General features: G+C 36.5%; 1 protein-coding gene across 5 annotated transcripts in view; it reads right to left on the bottom strand.

The window, feature by feature from the left end:
* Positions 1-16,058, bottom strand: part of UBR2 (ubiquitin protein ligase E3 component n-recognin 2) — a 117,170-nt gene that overhangs the window by 37,545 nt on the left and 63,567 nt on the right. For 4 of the 5 annotated variants that reach the window (XM_082637829.1, XM_082637831.1, XM_082637828.1 and 1 more), the window contains exons 15-26: positions 14,439-14,622; positions 13,260-13,321; positions 12,297-12,407; positions 11,323-11,388; positions 9,890-10,012; positions 9,686-9,749; positions 8,610-8,734; positions 6,060-6,112; positions 5,079-5,181; positions 3,797-3,845; positions 2,863-3,017; positions 806-908 (exon numbers count right to left, since the gene is read on the bottom strand). In XM_082637829.1, the coding sequence (XP_082493955.1) occupies positions 806-908; positions 2,863-3,017; positions 3,797-3,845; positions 5,079-5,181; positions 6,060-6,112; positions 8,610-8,734; positions 9,686-9,749; positions 9,890-10,012; positions 11,323-11,388; positions 12,297-12,407; positions 13,260-13,321; positions 14,439-14,622 (1,198 nt within the window). Of the gene's footprint in view, positions 1-805; positions 909-2,862; positions 3,018-3,796; positions 3,846-5,078; positions 5,182-6,059; positions 6,113-8,609; positions 8,735-9,685; positions 9,750-9,889; positions 10,013-11,322; positions 11,389-12,296; positions 12,408-13,259; positions 13,322-14,438; positions 14,623-16,058 lie in introns of those variants that run through there. The other variant, XR_014295456.1, reaches the window with a different exon arrangement.

Genomic DNA, 16,058 nt, shown 5'->3' with positions numbered 1-16,058 from the left:
TAGAACAACTGCTTATTCTGAAGATTAATAAAGGAAACATTTTTATTTAGAGATGAAATATTATGACATCTGAAACAAATGGTTCAGGGAATTCCCTGGCAGTCCAGTGATTAGGACTCTGTGCTTCCACTGCAGGGGGCCCAGGTTCGATCCCTGGTTGGGGAACTAAGATCCTGCATGCTGTGCAGCACAGCCAAAAGATAAATAAACAAAAAACCAAATGGTTCAAAAAAGTGTTCAAACATAAAGCAAATATAGCAAAACACTAACTATTGAATCTAGGTGGCAGGTATATAGATGTTTACTGTACAACTCTTTCAACTTGTCTGTATGTTTGAAATTTTAATATTAAAAAGCTAGAAAAAATATTTCTTTGGTCTTCTCAAAAAAAGTCACGTTACTCTATATAAAATGTAATACTCTATAGCTAATTTTCTTATTTTCATTACTTTTTATACGATAATAGCAACAATTTAAAAGTGAAATCCTAATAGCACACTCTGTGTTTTTAGAAGTATATACTAGAGTTTAAATTTATGTGCTATACTGATTTCAAACTAAGGAATCCTCATTACTGTTTCCTGTTTATGAATTAAAATTTATGTTTTTAAAGTATGGGTAGGCCCTAAGTATTTTTATAAAAATGTATCAGGATCTGATATAATACACAGGTGAATACAGACAGCCTCAGAAATTTGGATTCAATGTAACCTACTTAAAACTTATATAATCAAATAAAAGAGGTTATACTACACTTAAAAATCATGGACATGTTGAGTTACTTTAGTAAAAACTGTATACATACTCGATATCTTCTGAGTGAAGGTAAATGTTACTACATGCTCCTCCATGACGTTCTCTAAATGCTGTTTTTCTTCTTGTAGTGCCATTCCAATTAAATGTAACACCTAAAATACAAGATGTTTTTTAACTTTTAGTGAAACAAAAATCAAGTACATATTTTTTATAAGAAATTTAAAAAAATCACTATTGAAAAAAGATAAACTATTAAACACTAAGTGCAGTAAAAATTAATTCCAAGTACCAATTTTCATGAAATCCAAACTCTAAAGTTCATTTTCTAATAAAGAATTCTCAGCAAAGAAACCAAAATTTCTATTTCAGCTAGGAAGAATATTCAATTGCAAACTCTTAGGGTAAGTTAAAATTACTAACAGCTGTGACCAGCAATCCATATAATTTTCAGTTTTATTCCATCCCTACACTACAGTCTTAAAAATCACTGATTCTAAGAATCAGTGGCCAAATAATTAGACCTGAAATCATCTATGATGCAATGATCTGATCTATAATACTCCTAGTTCAATTTCTCTAAGGACTAAAAATCTTAATCATCTAAGAGACACACTTTTATCTCTAATGCCATATCATTTATAAAGATATTCAGCATATCTCATGAAAAATTCCTTACTAGACTTCTAAGACTATAACTACACTAATCTATTTGCACTTTTATTGTTCCTTATCCTGCTCCCCAATCTTTGAAGGAGATAATGCATGTGGTGTCTCTGTATCGTTCCCTACACATAGGGCTACTGTGGTTGTCAGACTTGGAAGAACTAAGTTAGCCTGAATGACATAAAGCAAATGTATATATAAGATAAATGATGTTCATTCCTCTTTTCTCCATCATTTCCCATACATCTTTTGCTCATATAATACTGATGGTCTCCAGTATACTGCAACTCTATGCTTTTACATTTTTAGTGTATGTTTGTAAACTGGAGGAGGGTATACATATACAAATATCTTAGCCAATGAGATACTTGAGCCTGCTGAGACAAGGGGAGGAACAGTAGCTCTGAAGGAAGGCTCTGGAGGAAGGCTCACCTTCATCTGAATTCTGGCTTCACTGCTTTCAAGTCTCACTAAGCCTAACTTCATCATCTTCAAAATCAAAAGAAAAAAAAAAAAGCTTTCCTCTAGAGTTTTGAGGGTTACAAATATGGTACATAAAAGTGCCTAGCATAGAATAAGGCACAGAGTAGGCTAACTGTATTAACTGAGTATTATTATTATGTTACTTACTAGTTGGGTAACATGGACAAGTCTATCTCACTGAAACTTGCCTTCTTCATCTATACAGTGGAAAAACTATCTACTGATACTCAAAGGGGTATTACATGGATTTAATGAGATAATAATTTATGAATGACTGACATTAAATCTATAAAGTAAAATACAAACAAGGTTCTAGACTTGCCACTAATTAGATATAGGAGCGTAAGTCTCTGACTTTCAATTTCTTCAACTGCAAAACATAAGTATTAATGAACTCACAGGTTTTTAAAGAGAATTAAGTGAAAGCAAATGCAAAGATAACACATTATACAAATATCAGAGTACTGTATAAACAAAGACATATCAGGACCAATAAATGAGAGCAGATCTGCCAACAAGACCAAGGTAACCACAACCATGTGGTGTAAAAAAATCTGCCAGGGGCTTCCCTGGTGGCGCAGTGGTTGAGAGTCCGCCTGCCGATGCAGGGGACACCGGTTCGTGCCCCGGTCCGGGAAGATCCCACATGCTGCGGGGTGGCTAGGCCCGTGAGCCACGGCCGCTGAGCCTGCGCGTCCGGAGCCTGTGCTCCGCAATGGGAGAGGCCACAACAGTGAGAGGCCCGCGTACCGCAAAAAACAAAAACAAAACAAAAAAAACCTGCCAGGCTCTCATTTTTATGGTCAGACACAAACAGTAACAAAATACTATATTTCGAATTAAGTTAACACTACATTTTATCCTAAGTTTCCTGTGTACAGATATTGACAGGAGTATTTTGTATTTTGGTTTTTACTACAAGACCACTAAAATATAAATAATAAATGTCTTCAAACTTACCCTTTGCAGCATGGACTCAGACCAGACATGTCCGTTATGTTCTACAGTCCATTGCAATACTGTTCTCATGATTAACAACATGACATCTGACTGCAAAATGTTAACCAGACTTGCAAACAGAGGGCAGAATGGGGGCAAAACTGGAGGTGGAAGTGCTGAAAATAAAGTTATAATTGGCTTCTTTTGTAGAACATGCTTTAAAAAACAAATGAACAAAAAAAACAGCAAAAAACTATCCCTTTGTTACATACTTTTGATAGTCTTCAAAGAATATTCATTTACACACATCTTAAAGCTATATTTTACCTTCTCAGGTCAGTCAAATGCATAAAAACAGCTCTGTAAGTAGCAGTAGTACAAAAGAAGGCCTTTCTTTTCCCTAGAAATGTCTTACGATCCGAGATAAAACCATTAACCCAAAGGTGACTCAGTACAGACTATGTCTATATTAGCATATTTATTAGCCCTTGAAAGTTCACTCATGGGGCTTCCCTGGCATCCAGTGGTCAAGAATCCACCTTCCAATGCAGAGGACGTGGGTTCGATCCCTGGGTGGGGAGCTAAGATCCCACATGTTGCAGGGCAACTAAGCCTGTGCGCCGCAATTACTGAGCCCACATGCTCTAGAGCCCAGGCACCACAACCAGAGAGCCTGTGCGCCACAACTACTGAGCCCACACGCTCTGGAGGCCGTATGCCACAACGAAGAGCCCACGTGCTACAATGAAAGGTCCCGCATGCTGCAAGGAAGATCCCATGTGACGCAACTAAGACTCAAATCAGCCAAATAAATAAATTAAAAAAAAAAAAGCTCACTCAGAAAGCTTATATTTAAATCTACCACTTCATCAAGAATCATCATCATAGTCAATAGAAAACAATGTTTAACAAGTAAAAGAGACTGAAACGAGATTTGGGGAAAGATTAAAAATACCTGTATCTTCCTTATTTTGTCTTTTCAATTTCCGTTGGGCTTCTTCTGCCTAATAAAAATGAATGTAATTTGGACAGGGAATTAGTAACATGAAACAATTTAATATCCAAAACTACTGATATATGTTAATCTTTGCCATACTAACTTCTGATTTTAGAAGATTTCTATCCTCAGTTTTGCAACTCCCCCGAAATTGGTATCAAGGTTAATTTCCCCCTGCCACTAAGAGAATCCCCCCAAGTGGATTCTTTCTTGATTTAAAATGCAGGGGAAGGGCTTCCCTGGTGGCGCAGTGGTTGAGAGTCCGCCTGTCGATGCAGGGGACACGGGTTTGTGCCCTGGTCCGGGAAGATCCCACATGCCGCGGAGCGGCTGGGCCTGTGAGCCCTGGCCACTGAGCCTGCGCGTCCGGAGCCTGTGCTCCGCAACGGGAGAGGCCACAGCAGTGAGAGGCCCGTGCACCACACACACACAAAAAAAATGCAGGGGAAACATGCACCAACCAAAACCAAAAACTTATTCAGATTTGAGCTTTATTTCATGCATCAAACACTAATACACACTGCTATATATAAAATAGATAACCAACAAGGACCTACTGTATAGCACAGGGAACTATACTCAATATTCTATAATAACCTATAAGGGAAAAGAATCTGAAAAAGAATATATATATATATACACGACTGAATCACTGTGCTGCACACCAGAAACTAACACAACATTGTAAATCAACTATATTTCAAAAAAGCAAAAACAAAAACAAAACCCCAGAAAACTAATAAACAAAAGCTTCATGTTTAAGTTTCATTTACTGCCATTTATTGAAAACTTATTTTTAAGAGCAGACTGCTAAAAGGCAAAATTTAACCCTCTAAGAATGATCAGGAAAATTCCTTAAGTCACCATGGAAAAGCATAATGTTAAGTACTAGCAATTCTGAAATGAGTGTAAAATAGGTTAACCGATTAGAATACACGTTGATGATGTCTTCAAAAGCCAATAAAATACATACAATTAGATATGTGTGGGTATGTATATAATTATATAGATCTTTTTTATGTACGCACAAAATAGGGGAAAACCCCAAATGCTACGTGGTGGTATAGGTAATCTGTACTTTCTTCTTTATACCTTTTCATATTTTCCAAATCTCCTACAATAAAAATGTGTCCTTTTTCAATCTGTGAAAGGCAGTAAAAGTTGTTTAGGAAAAAACAAAATAAAAACAAAAAAACTCCAAGCAACCCTTTCTCAGTACACTTTTAATTTGCTCAATTACCTTGGACTGCTCTGCCCTTGAAAAGTGATAGAAATACAAATTGAACTCTTTGGCACATTCTGGTTTCAGTTCATACATGCCTCGTCCTGTTAATCCAGGTTTCCTTTGGGGGAAAAAAAAATTCTTAAATCTCATATACTGTTGGTGAATGTAAGCTGGAACTACTTTCTGTGGGTTCATTTAATCATCTACATCCAAAGCTTTATGTGCATCCACTTTATCTAGCACGTCCACCTGGAATTTATTCTAACTGGACAAGTGAATGTGATGGTCACTGTAGTGACAACAATTCAAAGTCTAACAACAGGGGACAGGTTACACACATTACGGCATCTCCAAACAACTGAACACTATTAAAATTGATGTTAACTTGTATATTTTGACATGTAAAGATGTCTGTGGTAAGTTCTACCAAGTGAAAAAAAGCAGATGCAATTTTAGGGTTTAGAGAATCTTTTCTATAATTTTTTCTATATTTTCCCTAAAAATATGTATTGTTTTTAAAATCAGCAAAAATAAAGACAATGCCATTGGAATGAGGAGCACAGAAAAAGCAGGATTAAGAAACTGCCTCAGCAACCTTAAGGGATAGATTATTGATAGTTTACTGATTGGACACCGAAGAAAGCATTATTCAGAGGCTATCCCACAATTTAGGTGGCACATTCAAATGGAAAGGAAGAAAGCACAATGCATTTACTCAGATCACCTGCTCAGGTTAGTTTCAATTACCTGAAACTATCAGCTAGGGAACACCTGAAAACTGAAAATCCTCATAAAGCTACTTGAAGTTGCTAAGTGCAGGGCTAGATCATAAAAGTAAAATGTCAGTGAGAAATCTAGTTCAGAATTATATGTTTCAAAGTGGTTGTCACTCTCTGAAAACAACAATTTTATTCTCAGTTCCATCAAGGGGAACACTCTAAGAAAAATTAATGTATAAAATAAAATTGAATGTGAAAAAGCAGAAAATAAACTCACTTGAAATGGGCAACTGCTTCAATTACACTCTCCATGCCAGTTTCCTTGTTCTCCTAAAGGGTACAGGAAACAAATTAAGTGTGTTTCATGTTAATAACTGCTAGCACTCTGAGCATTGTGCTTTTAACTCATTAAGCTTCATACAGTAATCGTATAAAGCAGATATACTATTCTCCCGATTTTTACAAATGAGGATTCTATAGTAAACATAATGATTAATAGGCAGTTGGGGAAATTGAGTTGGTAAGCTAACATTCATTCAGATTGATATAATTAAAAACAAGTTACTACCATATGGAATCAACGTGACAGCTTTCAAAAGGAATAAAATAAAAACACAAAGTACACATAATGTTTAAATTTTATATTTAAAATTTATATATTTGCAATATTTTGTGAAATAGCTACACTAATTTCTTATCTATTTTTGTTAAAACATCATTTCCCAAATCATATCCCATTCACGACAAGCTGTTCATAGGAATTCTGTGAAATATTCTCTGGTCAAAAATGTTTGGTAAATATAGATGCCATCACTTTGTACAAGGCAGTTACACTTTTAAAATACTGTTTTAGGGCTTCCCTGGTGGCGCAGTGGTTGAGAGTCCGCCTGCCGATGCAGGGGACAACCAGTTCGTGCCCCGGTCCGGGAGGATTCCACATGCCGCGGAGTGGTTAGGCCAGTGAGCCATGGCTGCTGAGCCTGCGCATCCGGAGCCTGTGCTCCGCAGTGGGAGAGGCCACAACAGTGAGAGGCCCGCGTACCGCAAAAAAAAAAATAAAATAAAATACTGTTTTAAATTTTATTTCTTCCTTATTCCAATGGTCTAAATGAAACTGTAATTGTTTCCTCATTTTCTGCATTAAAAAGTACATGTATACACAACTAGAAATGGAAATGGCAAAAGCAGCCCATTAGCAAAGACCTATTAAAAAAAGTACATGTAATTTTTATTCTGACTAGATATTCAGTGATATTAAAAAATCATTAATTATTTTTTTTAGGTGTGATAATTGGCATATGCATAGGTTTTTCTAAAAGCTAGTATCTTTTGGATCAACCTTGGCACTACTGACATTTGGACGAGATAGTTCTTTGTTGTGGGAATCTGTCCTGTGCACTATAGGATGTTCAGTAGTATACTGGCCTCTGCTGAATGGATGCCAGTAGCATCACACACCCTGCCCTGAGTAGTGACATTGCCAAATGCCACCCTCCCGGGGGGTGAGGCAAAATCATCCCTGGTTGAGAACCACTGTTTTAGATATATACAATTCTATTTATAGATGAAATGGTAAACCTGGTATTCTCTACAAAATAACCCAGTGAGGGTGTAGAAATCAGTGGCTGGGGTATAAATAAAATAAGATTGGTCATCTGTTGAAGCTGGTGATGGTTCACTCTACTATGTTCTCTATTTCTATAGATGTTTCAAGTTTTTCAAGTTTGAAATAATACGAAGTTTAAGAGAAGTATTACAATGCAACAAATAAAGGTTTAAATCCCAGAAGAATGAACATTAAGGTTAAGAGTTTTGATCTATGTTTCAAATTTGGGAAAACATTTTGAAAAGCCTCGATGAAAATAAAGTCCTTTCGCAACTGTAATCTGGGTTTCTGAAAAGCCCCAGGGCTGAAAAGTAGGTGGCAGAGGAACTTAAGATCCTGGCAATAAAAATAGTTACAACTGAATCTATGAATGCCCATATGAATATTAATTTACATTCACTAAAATGAGAGAGATGGCTTAGCATAGTCTTTGGATGCTTTAGAAGGAAAAAACTCTAGCAAACTTTAGTCAACACAGCTGAGTAGGTATTTCTAGGTTATAAAAGTGTTATCTCTACCCATGGCAACTTTGCACTAAACACCCTATAAAAACCCCTCTTTAATGGATATATAAATTCCATTCTAAGGAACAGGTTTTTTTCTTTTTTAAAAATAATTAATTAATTTTATTTTTGGTTGCGTTGGGTCTTCGTTGCTGTGCGTGGGCTTTCTCTAGTTGCGGCGAGTGGGGGTTACTCTTTGTTGTGGTGCGCAGGCTTCTCATTGCCGTGGCTTCTCTTGTTGCGGAGCACGGGCTCTAGGTGCACAGGCTTCAGTAGTTGTGGTGCGTGGGCTCAGTAGGTGTGGCTCACGGGCTCTAGAGCACAGGCTCAGTAGTTGTGGCGCAGGGGCTTAGTTGCTCCACGGCATGTGGGATCTTCCTGGACCAGGGCTCAAACCCATGTCCCCTGCATTGGCAGGTGGATTCTTAACCACTGTGCCACCAGGGAAGTCCTGGAACAGGTTTTCTTTTATTCAGCATCCTTATTTCTTTCAAGGCTTCATTGTAAAGGATTCTATTCCTAGGCTGCTTTCCACTCCCAGTCCCTAGTATTCTCTTTTTCTAATTATTTCTAATAAGAGTGACTAGAGTTATACATGTTCTAGAACTGTTGTTTTTACAATTATGGAAAAGGTACAGAGAAGTAAATCTATACATACTAGACTGGTAGGTAGGGAAGGATTTCCGTAATTTTCTTTTCTTAAAATGCAGGTACTTACATCTTCAGGTAAAGACTTTACCAATTCACTATGAGCCATAGGTTTGATGCTCAACTGATGGATAATCTCTCGTTTAATCTCATCTGTAGCATTTACCTGTCCAACTCCAGGACTAAATCTCTCTCCTGTCAACAGTGAATAAGTACATATACACACACTTAACAATCATAATACTTATAAGTGATATCTATTTATAATTCATGCAACACAATGTATTTTTCTTTCTGTGCAATGGGAAAGCAATGACTGGTCTGGCAACAAGGTAGGGTGAGAGCAGCTCCTAACCATCATTCTGAGTCTCTGACACAACAGGTGAGTGTAGTCTTCAGCAACGGAGAGAGAACTCTGGTTGCTGTTTTGACAGAATGGGATCAGAAGGTGGGAAAGGATTAGAAGTAGTCAAGAATTGGTACAGCAGTAGCTGTACTAGCAGCCTAGGTAGGAGGGAGAGCCTTCCTTTGTCCTTTTATCTAGTGGCAAATAAGGTATCACCTTCTGAGACCTTCTTCATTGGTATTACCTCCTGACAGTAGCCAGGATTCTCTGCTCTATGGACTGTAGAGAGACTGAAATAGTACGGGAGGTGGGAGGAAGTAAAGGATAAAAGAATAGGAAAGATGGAGGCAACAGGACTGAAAAGTTAGGTAATAAGAAAAAAAAAATCTGTGTCTATTAGCCATAGGTCTCATATTAACTTGGAATTTTCATATCTGAAGTCAAGAGGACACTTTTGTACCACAAAACCATGGGAAAAACATAGCTAAGATATAAAGTAACTGTAAATAGCTCCTAAATATCCTATTCTTATTTGCTAAATTCTCCTGTCCCCCGTTTTATTCCCAACACAGTCTTCTAGTTTATCCTGCTTTAGCAGTTGTCCTCTCTCCTTCCAAAGGAACACAGTGCTGTTTCTCTCATCATTACAGTAACCAGAGGGGAGATAAAAATAAACACTCTCATCTCCTTCCCCTAAAACTGAGTAACTGCTCAAATAGAGGAAACAGTTCAGATTCTAAACTATTTGATACCACAAAAGTCAATATAATACATAAATGTTCCAAAAGATCCAAACTTACCAACAAGCATTATAATGAGGTAGAGCATCTCTTCTATTAGAGTGTTGTTCTGCTGAACTAAATCCTGTAACAATCGGGGGTAGTGGGAGAAAGTTCATAGATAAGAAGAAGAATACTGTATTACCTCAGATGATCAAAATAACCAAAAAGAATGAAAGATGCTTCTCTAACAGTGTGTTGTGGTCTCATAAAGCATGCTCTTACCTTATGAGTAGTCTCAGAACTAATTTTTTTTCCATAGTCTGGAGTACTGAAAATCTGGTGAAGTTCAAAGCGGCTAAGCATTATCATCAGGAAATGATTTGGATCCATCATGGAGACACCTGTCTTTTTTAAAAATGTTTGAGATAAAGGAAAAGAGGAAGGTCAAAAGGGCTACTAAACAACTAGTGAGAGATATTTTGGCTTGCACAAGAGAAAGCAGCTTACTCCTTCACCAATTCCAGTAAAAGATGAAAACCCATTTAGCCGCAATCTCTACTTGTGGTAGCTACAAGTATGGACAGGGATCTATGCTGGTAAAACAAATCAAAACAAAACACTCCCTAAACCCACATATCATAATCCCTATAAATTCAGTTCAAAGATTTGTGTCAGGGCTATCTTACCACTGCCAGGTGTATGGACAGTAATGTGGTATGGTAATAAAACTTCTAGCATTTAAAACAATATGTATCATATTAAACTCTTATCAAGAACTCAAACTAATTTTTAGTGATAAATGCTATAGTAAGTGAAATGACAGCTTTTAAATATTAGTTTTAATTCTCCTATAATTCTTGTATAGCTTCTCAATCAACTTGAATTTTAATTTATCTTGAACCAATAATTTTTTTTTGAATTTTACATTTTGTAACTTTTTCTATAATTTCTAAATCCATTCAGCAATAATATGGAAACACTACTTTGTGACAAGCACTGTGCTATGTAAAATGGACATAAAAAGGAACAAGATAGAGTTGCCACAGTTTAGTGTAGGGGACGAAAAGTAAATAGGCAACTACAATCCAGACTTATGAATGCTATGGTGGGGATAAGCATCATGCTATGGGCCCTCCCAAAAGGGACACAAAGCCACATTTTAGTGTGTCAGGGAAGGCTTCCTGGAGAAAGTGACTCTAAACACGAAGACACACAGGACAACATTATACGTGGTAAACAGAAAAGGAAGCGGGTGGGGTGGGCAATCTAGGGAGCAAACAAAATAAATGTGCAGATTTTAAGACTTACGGGAGAGTATGACAAATTCAGGGAATTTTAAACATAGCTAAGTACTGAAGGCCTTGAAAATCAGTTTGAGGAATTTGGGTCTTTAATCAGACGACAGTGAAGAAAGGATGGCTTTCAGGTTTCTGACTCTAATAATTACAGATTGAATAATTCACTAAGGTAGGGAAACCTCAAAGATAGGAAGAACGTATGGAGGACACAAGAGTTACTTTGAATATGTTAACTGTGAGATGTGTCCAGGAAACTAGATGGAAATGTTCTATCAGCTGTTAGCCATATGAGTTTGGAGCTTAGTAGATAAGAGCTAGGCTGCAGTTATAGATTTGAGAGTGATCATAAATGATTGGGTCCTGTGGAAATAACAAGAAGAAAAACTCCCCACAACCTTTAAATTTAATGCTTTTTACCTGAAGCATTACTATATCCTTGTCAAACATTTCACGTCTGCATTTCACATTGTGGTAGTAATAAATCTAAAAAAAAAAAGTAATTATATTGGGTAAACAGAATTTTATTTGTGCAGTTCCCTCCTCTTCCCACTCACCAAAAGAGCACATGGCTCTTGTGCACGTGAGCATGAACACACAAATGTGCACACGTAATGTGGTTTCCCCAGCAGTTAATGCTATCTTAGTAGAGATTAGTTAATTAGAAATTTCCAGATTATAGTAGTCACTCTATGGTTCACATTTTGCAGCCAACTTTCTGGGTCTCCTAATAAAGTTCTTTCAGTGAGATTTATTATAGCTATCAAAAACAGAAAAATCCTATACCAAGCCTTGGTGAGGTTTAAAAATTAAAACTTCAATTTCAGAGCTATACTAACAGAACTTTTATCTTTTAACCCAATTTAATTTAAGTAAGTGAAATCCAGATTTTTTTTTAAAGATTTTTTTGATGTGGACCATTTTTAAAGTCTTTATTGAATTTGTTACAATATTGCTTCTGTTTTATGTTTTGGTTTTTTGGCGGCGAGGCATGTGGGATCTGAGTTCCCCGACCAGGGATCAAACCCGCACCCCCTGCATTGGAAGGCGAAGTCTTAACCACTGGACCACCAGGGAAGTCCCCAGATTTTTTATGTTTTAAAGATATCCAACTTTGTTCTAAAAATGACTGCAAGTGAAAATAAAACTCATTTCTACTTTTGATATTGTTTCTTAATAAAATATGAATTAAAACTCTAAAAAACCTTTGGTTTAAGGTTACATTTCTTTTGTCAAACAGTTTTTTAAAAAAAATTCTTTTAAGGTTTGTTTCCAGGGGCCACAAACAGTTTTAATATAGATGACGTTCAGTGACTAAGTACACTGAAAATTATAACCTTCACAGAAGGTAAAGAATGGACTGAAAACTCTTTGTAGAATTAAAAAACACTTACTTGATTTACAAGAGAGAAACCATTTCTTCTCCACATTCCTGCATGTACTTGGGCACATAAAACAAGGCATCTAAGAGGGTGTTCTATCAACATGGGTGGGCTAAGTTCACTCTGTGTATACAAAAAAACCACAAAAATCTCAACTCTATAAAGAAGATTGGTTTATAGGGACAGAAGCTTTATATAAAATACAAGTCAAAATTATTTTAAGGATGTTTGTGTGATAGTTAATTTTATGTGTCAACTTGGCTGGGCCATGGTACCCAATGTTTGATTAACACCAACGTAGATGTTGCCGTGAAGGCATTTTGTAGATGTGATCAGTATTTATATCAGTAGACTTTGAGTAAAGCAGATTACTCTCCATGATATGGGTGGGCCTCATCCAATTAGTTGAAGGCCTTAAGAGAAAAGACTGAGGCTTCCCCAAGGATGAAGAAATTCTGCTTCCAGACTACCTTTGGACTTCAGACTGTGACATCAACTCTTAAACTCTTAGCCTGCCAGGTTGCCGGGCTTATTTCAAACTTGCCAAGCCCCATGACTATGTGAGTCAGTTCCCTACAATACATCAATCTCTGTCTCCTACACACACACAAACACACACACACTCACTCACTCACTCTTTATTGGCTGTTTCTCTGGAGAACCCTAGTAATTTGTTTCAAAGTGATTTCAAGTACATGGAACATAGTAAATATTTACTTTTATTTATTTGTTTGTTGATTACTGAAATATAGTTGATGTATAGTATTATGTTAGTTTCAGGTGTACTACATAATGATTTGATATTTGCATACATTATGAAATGATCACCGTGATAAGTCTAGTAACCATCCGTCTCCATACAAAGTTGTTATGATATTATTGACCATATTCCTTATGCTGGATATTACATTCCCATGACTTATTATCTAATTGGAGGTTTGTAATAGATATCTACTTTTAAACAGCACTACTTACTAGAGGTAGGAGCTCTGGAAATTTATATGCCACTTCACTTTTGCTTACCAATACATGCAAACCTGCATGGAGAACAAATAAAAAAGTATTTCTGTAAGTGAAAATCATTCAGATAAAAAAAAACCCCTAAATATTCACTCAACTTTATAGCGAACTTCTTTTCTGTTTCTCTTTGGGAACCTATCATGTTACACATTAAGATATAAAATGAATTGCATCCATAAATGAAGCTTTTCAATTGTTATTCTCATGAACCTCAGAATTAAAGGCACACTTGAACTGGAGTCTTAATTACATGTACCAACATACACTGATGACATTTCACAGAAGTAAATGTTAGACATACAAACATAGCAAAAGCAGCTATATAACTATCAAAGCAACTTGTATACCAATTTTAAGAGTCATATTCCACTGGATCATGAAGTTTGTTCCATTTAAAGTACAGTAGTGAGTGATCCTCCTGGCTACTGAACAGAGAAACTGGCCGTGGAATTCATAGTCTGCACTGATCCTGACCTCAGAATTCAGTTCCCCAGAACTTCCAGTTTAGGATCAAAGCCTCTTTAGTCCCTAACTGCAAAGGGCTCTTTTATAGCTCAACCTTAGTTAATTCTGTTAACTAAGAATTAATTGTCCTGTTTATGTTGTTGTCTAAACAGAGAACGCTTTTTACAATCTTATCACCCCAATTTGGGACTCACTCCAACCTGCTGATTAAAAAGGTTATCAATAAATAAGAAACAGCTTAGAGAGAGAGGAAGTATAGGGTGGTTTCAATTTATTAGCAATCACTTAAGTGATGGACCAATTTGAATCCTAACAACACAGACTTTGAAGCTGGGCTGAGATAAACAATAAAACACGTGGTATATGTAGTTAAGAAGTCTGAAGAGGCATTATGGTATGGTCATTACAAACATGGTTTCTGGTGCCAAACTACCTCAAAATCCCTACTCTGACTTGTTGTGGTGTGATGCTAAGCGAGCCACCTCCATGTCTCAGTCTTTCCATTTGTGATAAACCTAACAATACCCACCTCATAGGCTGTGATGATTAAATAAGTTAATGCATGTGAAACTCTCAGAAAAATGCATTGTAGGTATTCAATAAATATTAACCACAAACAACAATTTAAAAGACAATTTCAGGGTTCTCTTTTAGGGAGAAATGCTTTACCTGCAAGTAACCGAGAAACTGGAAGGTGAATGCTAACTTTTTCTTTGGAAACACAGTATCTGATAGTTTCCACTGAATGTCCACAAATGCTTAATGTGACTGGCTGTTCACCATCAGTAAAACCACCGTGACACTGCGTCAATACAGCAAGGCATTTCTTGTAAGCTTCAATTAATACTTTTTCCTAAAAAAGACGGTTTTCTGTAAGTTACTCAAAGGTTTCTACAACATTAACCAAGCACCTCAAATTCAATGATGTATTAAGTACTTCAAATATCAATATGGGCAAAATTAAACTCAATCTTTTCTTCCCAACTTGCTCCCTCTTCCAGGGCCCTGTCTCAGTAAATGACATCTTTATAGAGCTGCAGAAATCTGGAAGTCATTCCAAAATCCTTTCCCTCATTCCCTATTTTTTAAAAAAATTACATTAGTTAGAGGTGTACAGAGAGTGATTCAAAATTTTTATAGATTATATTCCATTTACAGCTATTTTAACATATCAGCTATATTCCTTGTGCTATAGCATAATCCTTGTAGCTTATTTATTTTATACACAGTGGTTTGAACCTTTTAATCCCCCCTATCTTGCCTCTCCCCACCTTCCTTCTCCCCGCTGGTAACCACTAGTTTGTTCTCTATATCTGTGATTCTGTTTTTGTTTTGTTATATTCACTAGTTGCTTTTTTTTTTAGATTCCACATATGAGTGATAACATACAGGATTTGTCTTTCTCTGTTTGACTTATTTCACTAACCATAATACCCTCCAGGGTCCATCCATGTTGTTGCGAATGGCAAAATTTCATTCCTTTTTATGGCTGAGTAATATTACATCACACACACCTGCACACGCACACCGCCCCACATCTTCTTCATCCACTCATCTACTGATGGACATTTAGGCTGCTTCCATATATCTCGGCAATTGTAAATAATGCTTTAATATACGAAATTTGTTTGTCTCTTTCTGACTTACTTCACACAGAGGAATGGATAAAGAAGATGTGGTACATATATACAATGGAATATTACTCAGCCATAAAAAGGAAATTGGGTCATTTGTAGAGACATGGATGGACCTAGAGACTATCATACACAGTGAAGTGAGTCGGAAAGAAAATAATACTGCTATGAACATTGGGGTACATGTATCTCTTTGAATTAGTGTTTCTGTTTTCTTCAGATAAATACCCAGAAGTGGAATTACTGGATTATATGGTGGTTTTCTTTTTAGTTTTTTGAAGAAACTCCATACTGTTTTCCACAGTGCACCAGTTTACATCCATACTAACAGTGTACAAGGGTTCCTCTTCTCCACATCCTCGCCAGTATTTGTTATTTGTGGTCTTTTTGATGACAGCCATTCTGACAGGTGTGAAGTGATATCTCACTGTAGTTTTGACTTGCATTTCTCCAATGATAAGCGCTGTTGAGCATCTTTTCATGTGCCTATTGATCATCTGTATGTCTCCTTTGGAAAAATGTCCATTCAGGTCTTCTGCCCAATTTTGTTTTTTTGATATTGAGCTATTTATATATTTTGGATAATAACCCCTTATTGGGCATATCATTTGCAAATATTTTCTCCCACTCAGTAGGCAGTCTCTTTGTTTTGTCG

This window comes from Mesoplodon mirus (genome assembly GCF_964341445.2).
Source record: "Mesoplodon mirus genome assembly, chromosome: 12".
Classification (NCBI taxonomy): domain Eukaryota; kingdom Metazoa; phylum Chordata; class Mammalia; order Artiodactyla; family Ziphiidae; genus Mesoplodon; species Mesoplodon mirus.
This window is presented reverse-complemented; position numbering and strand designations above follow the sequence as displayed.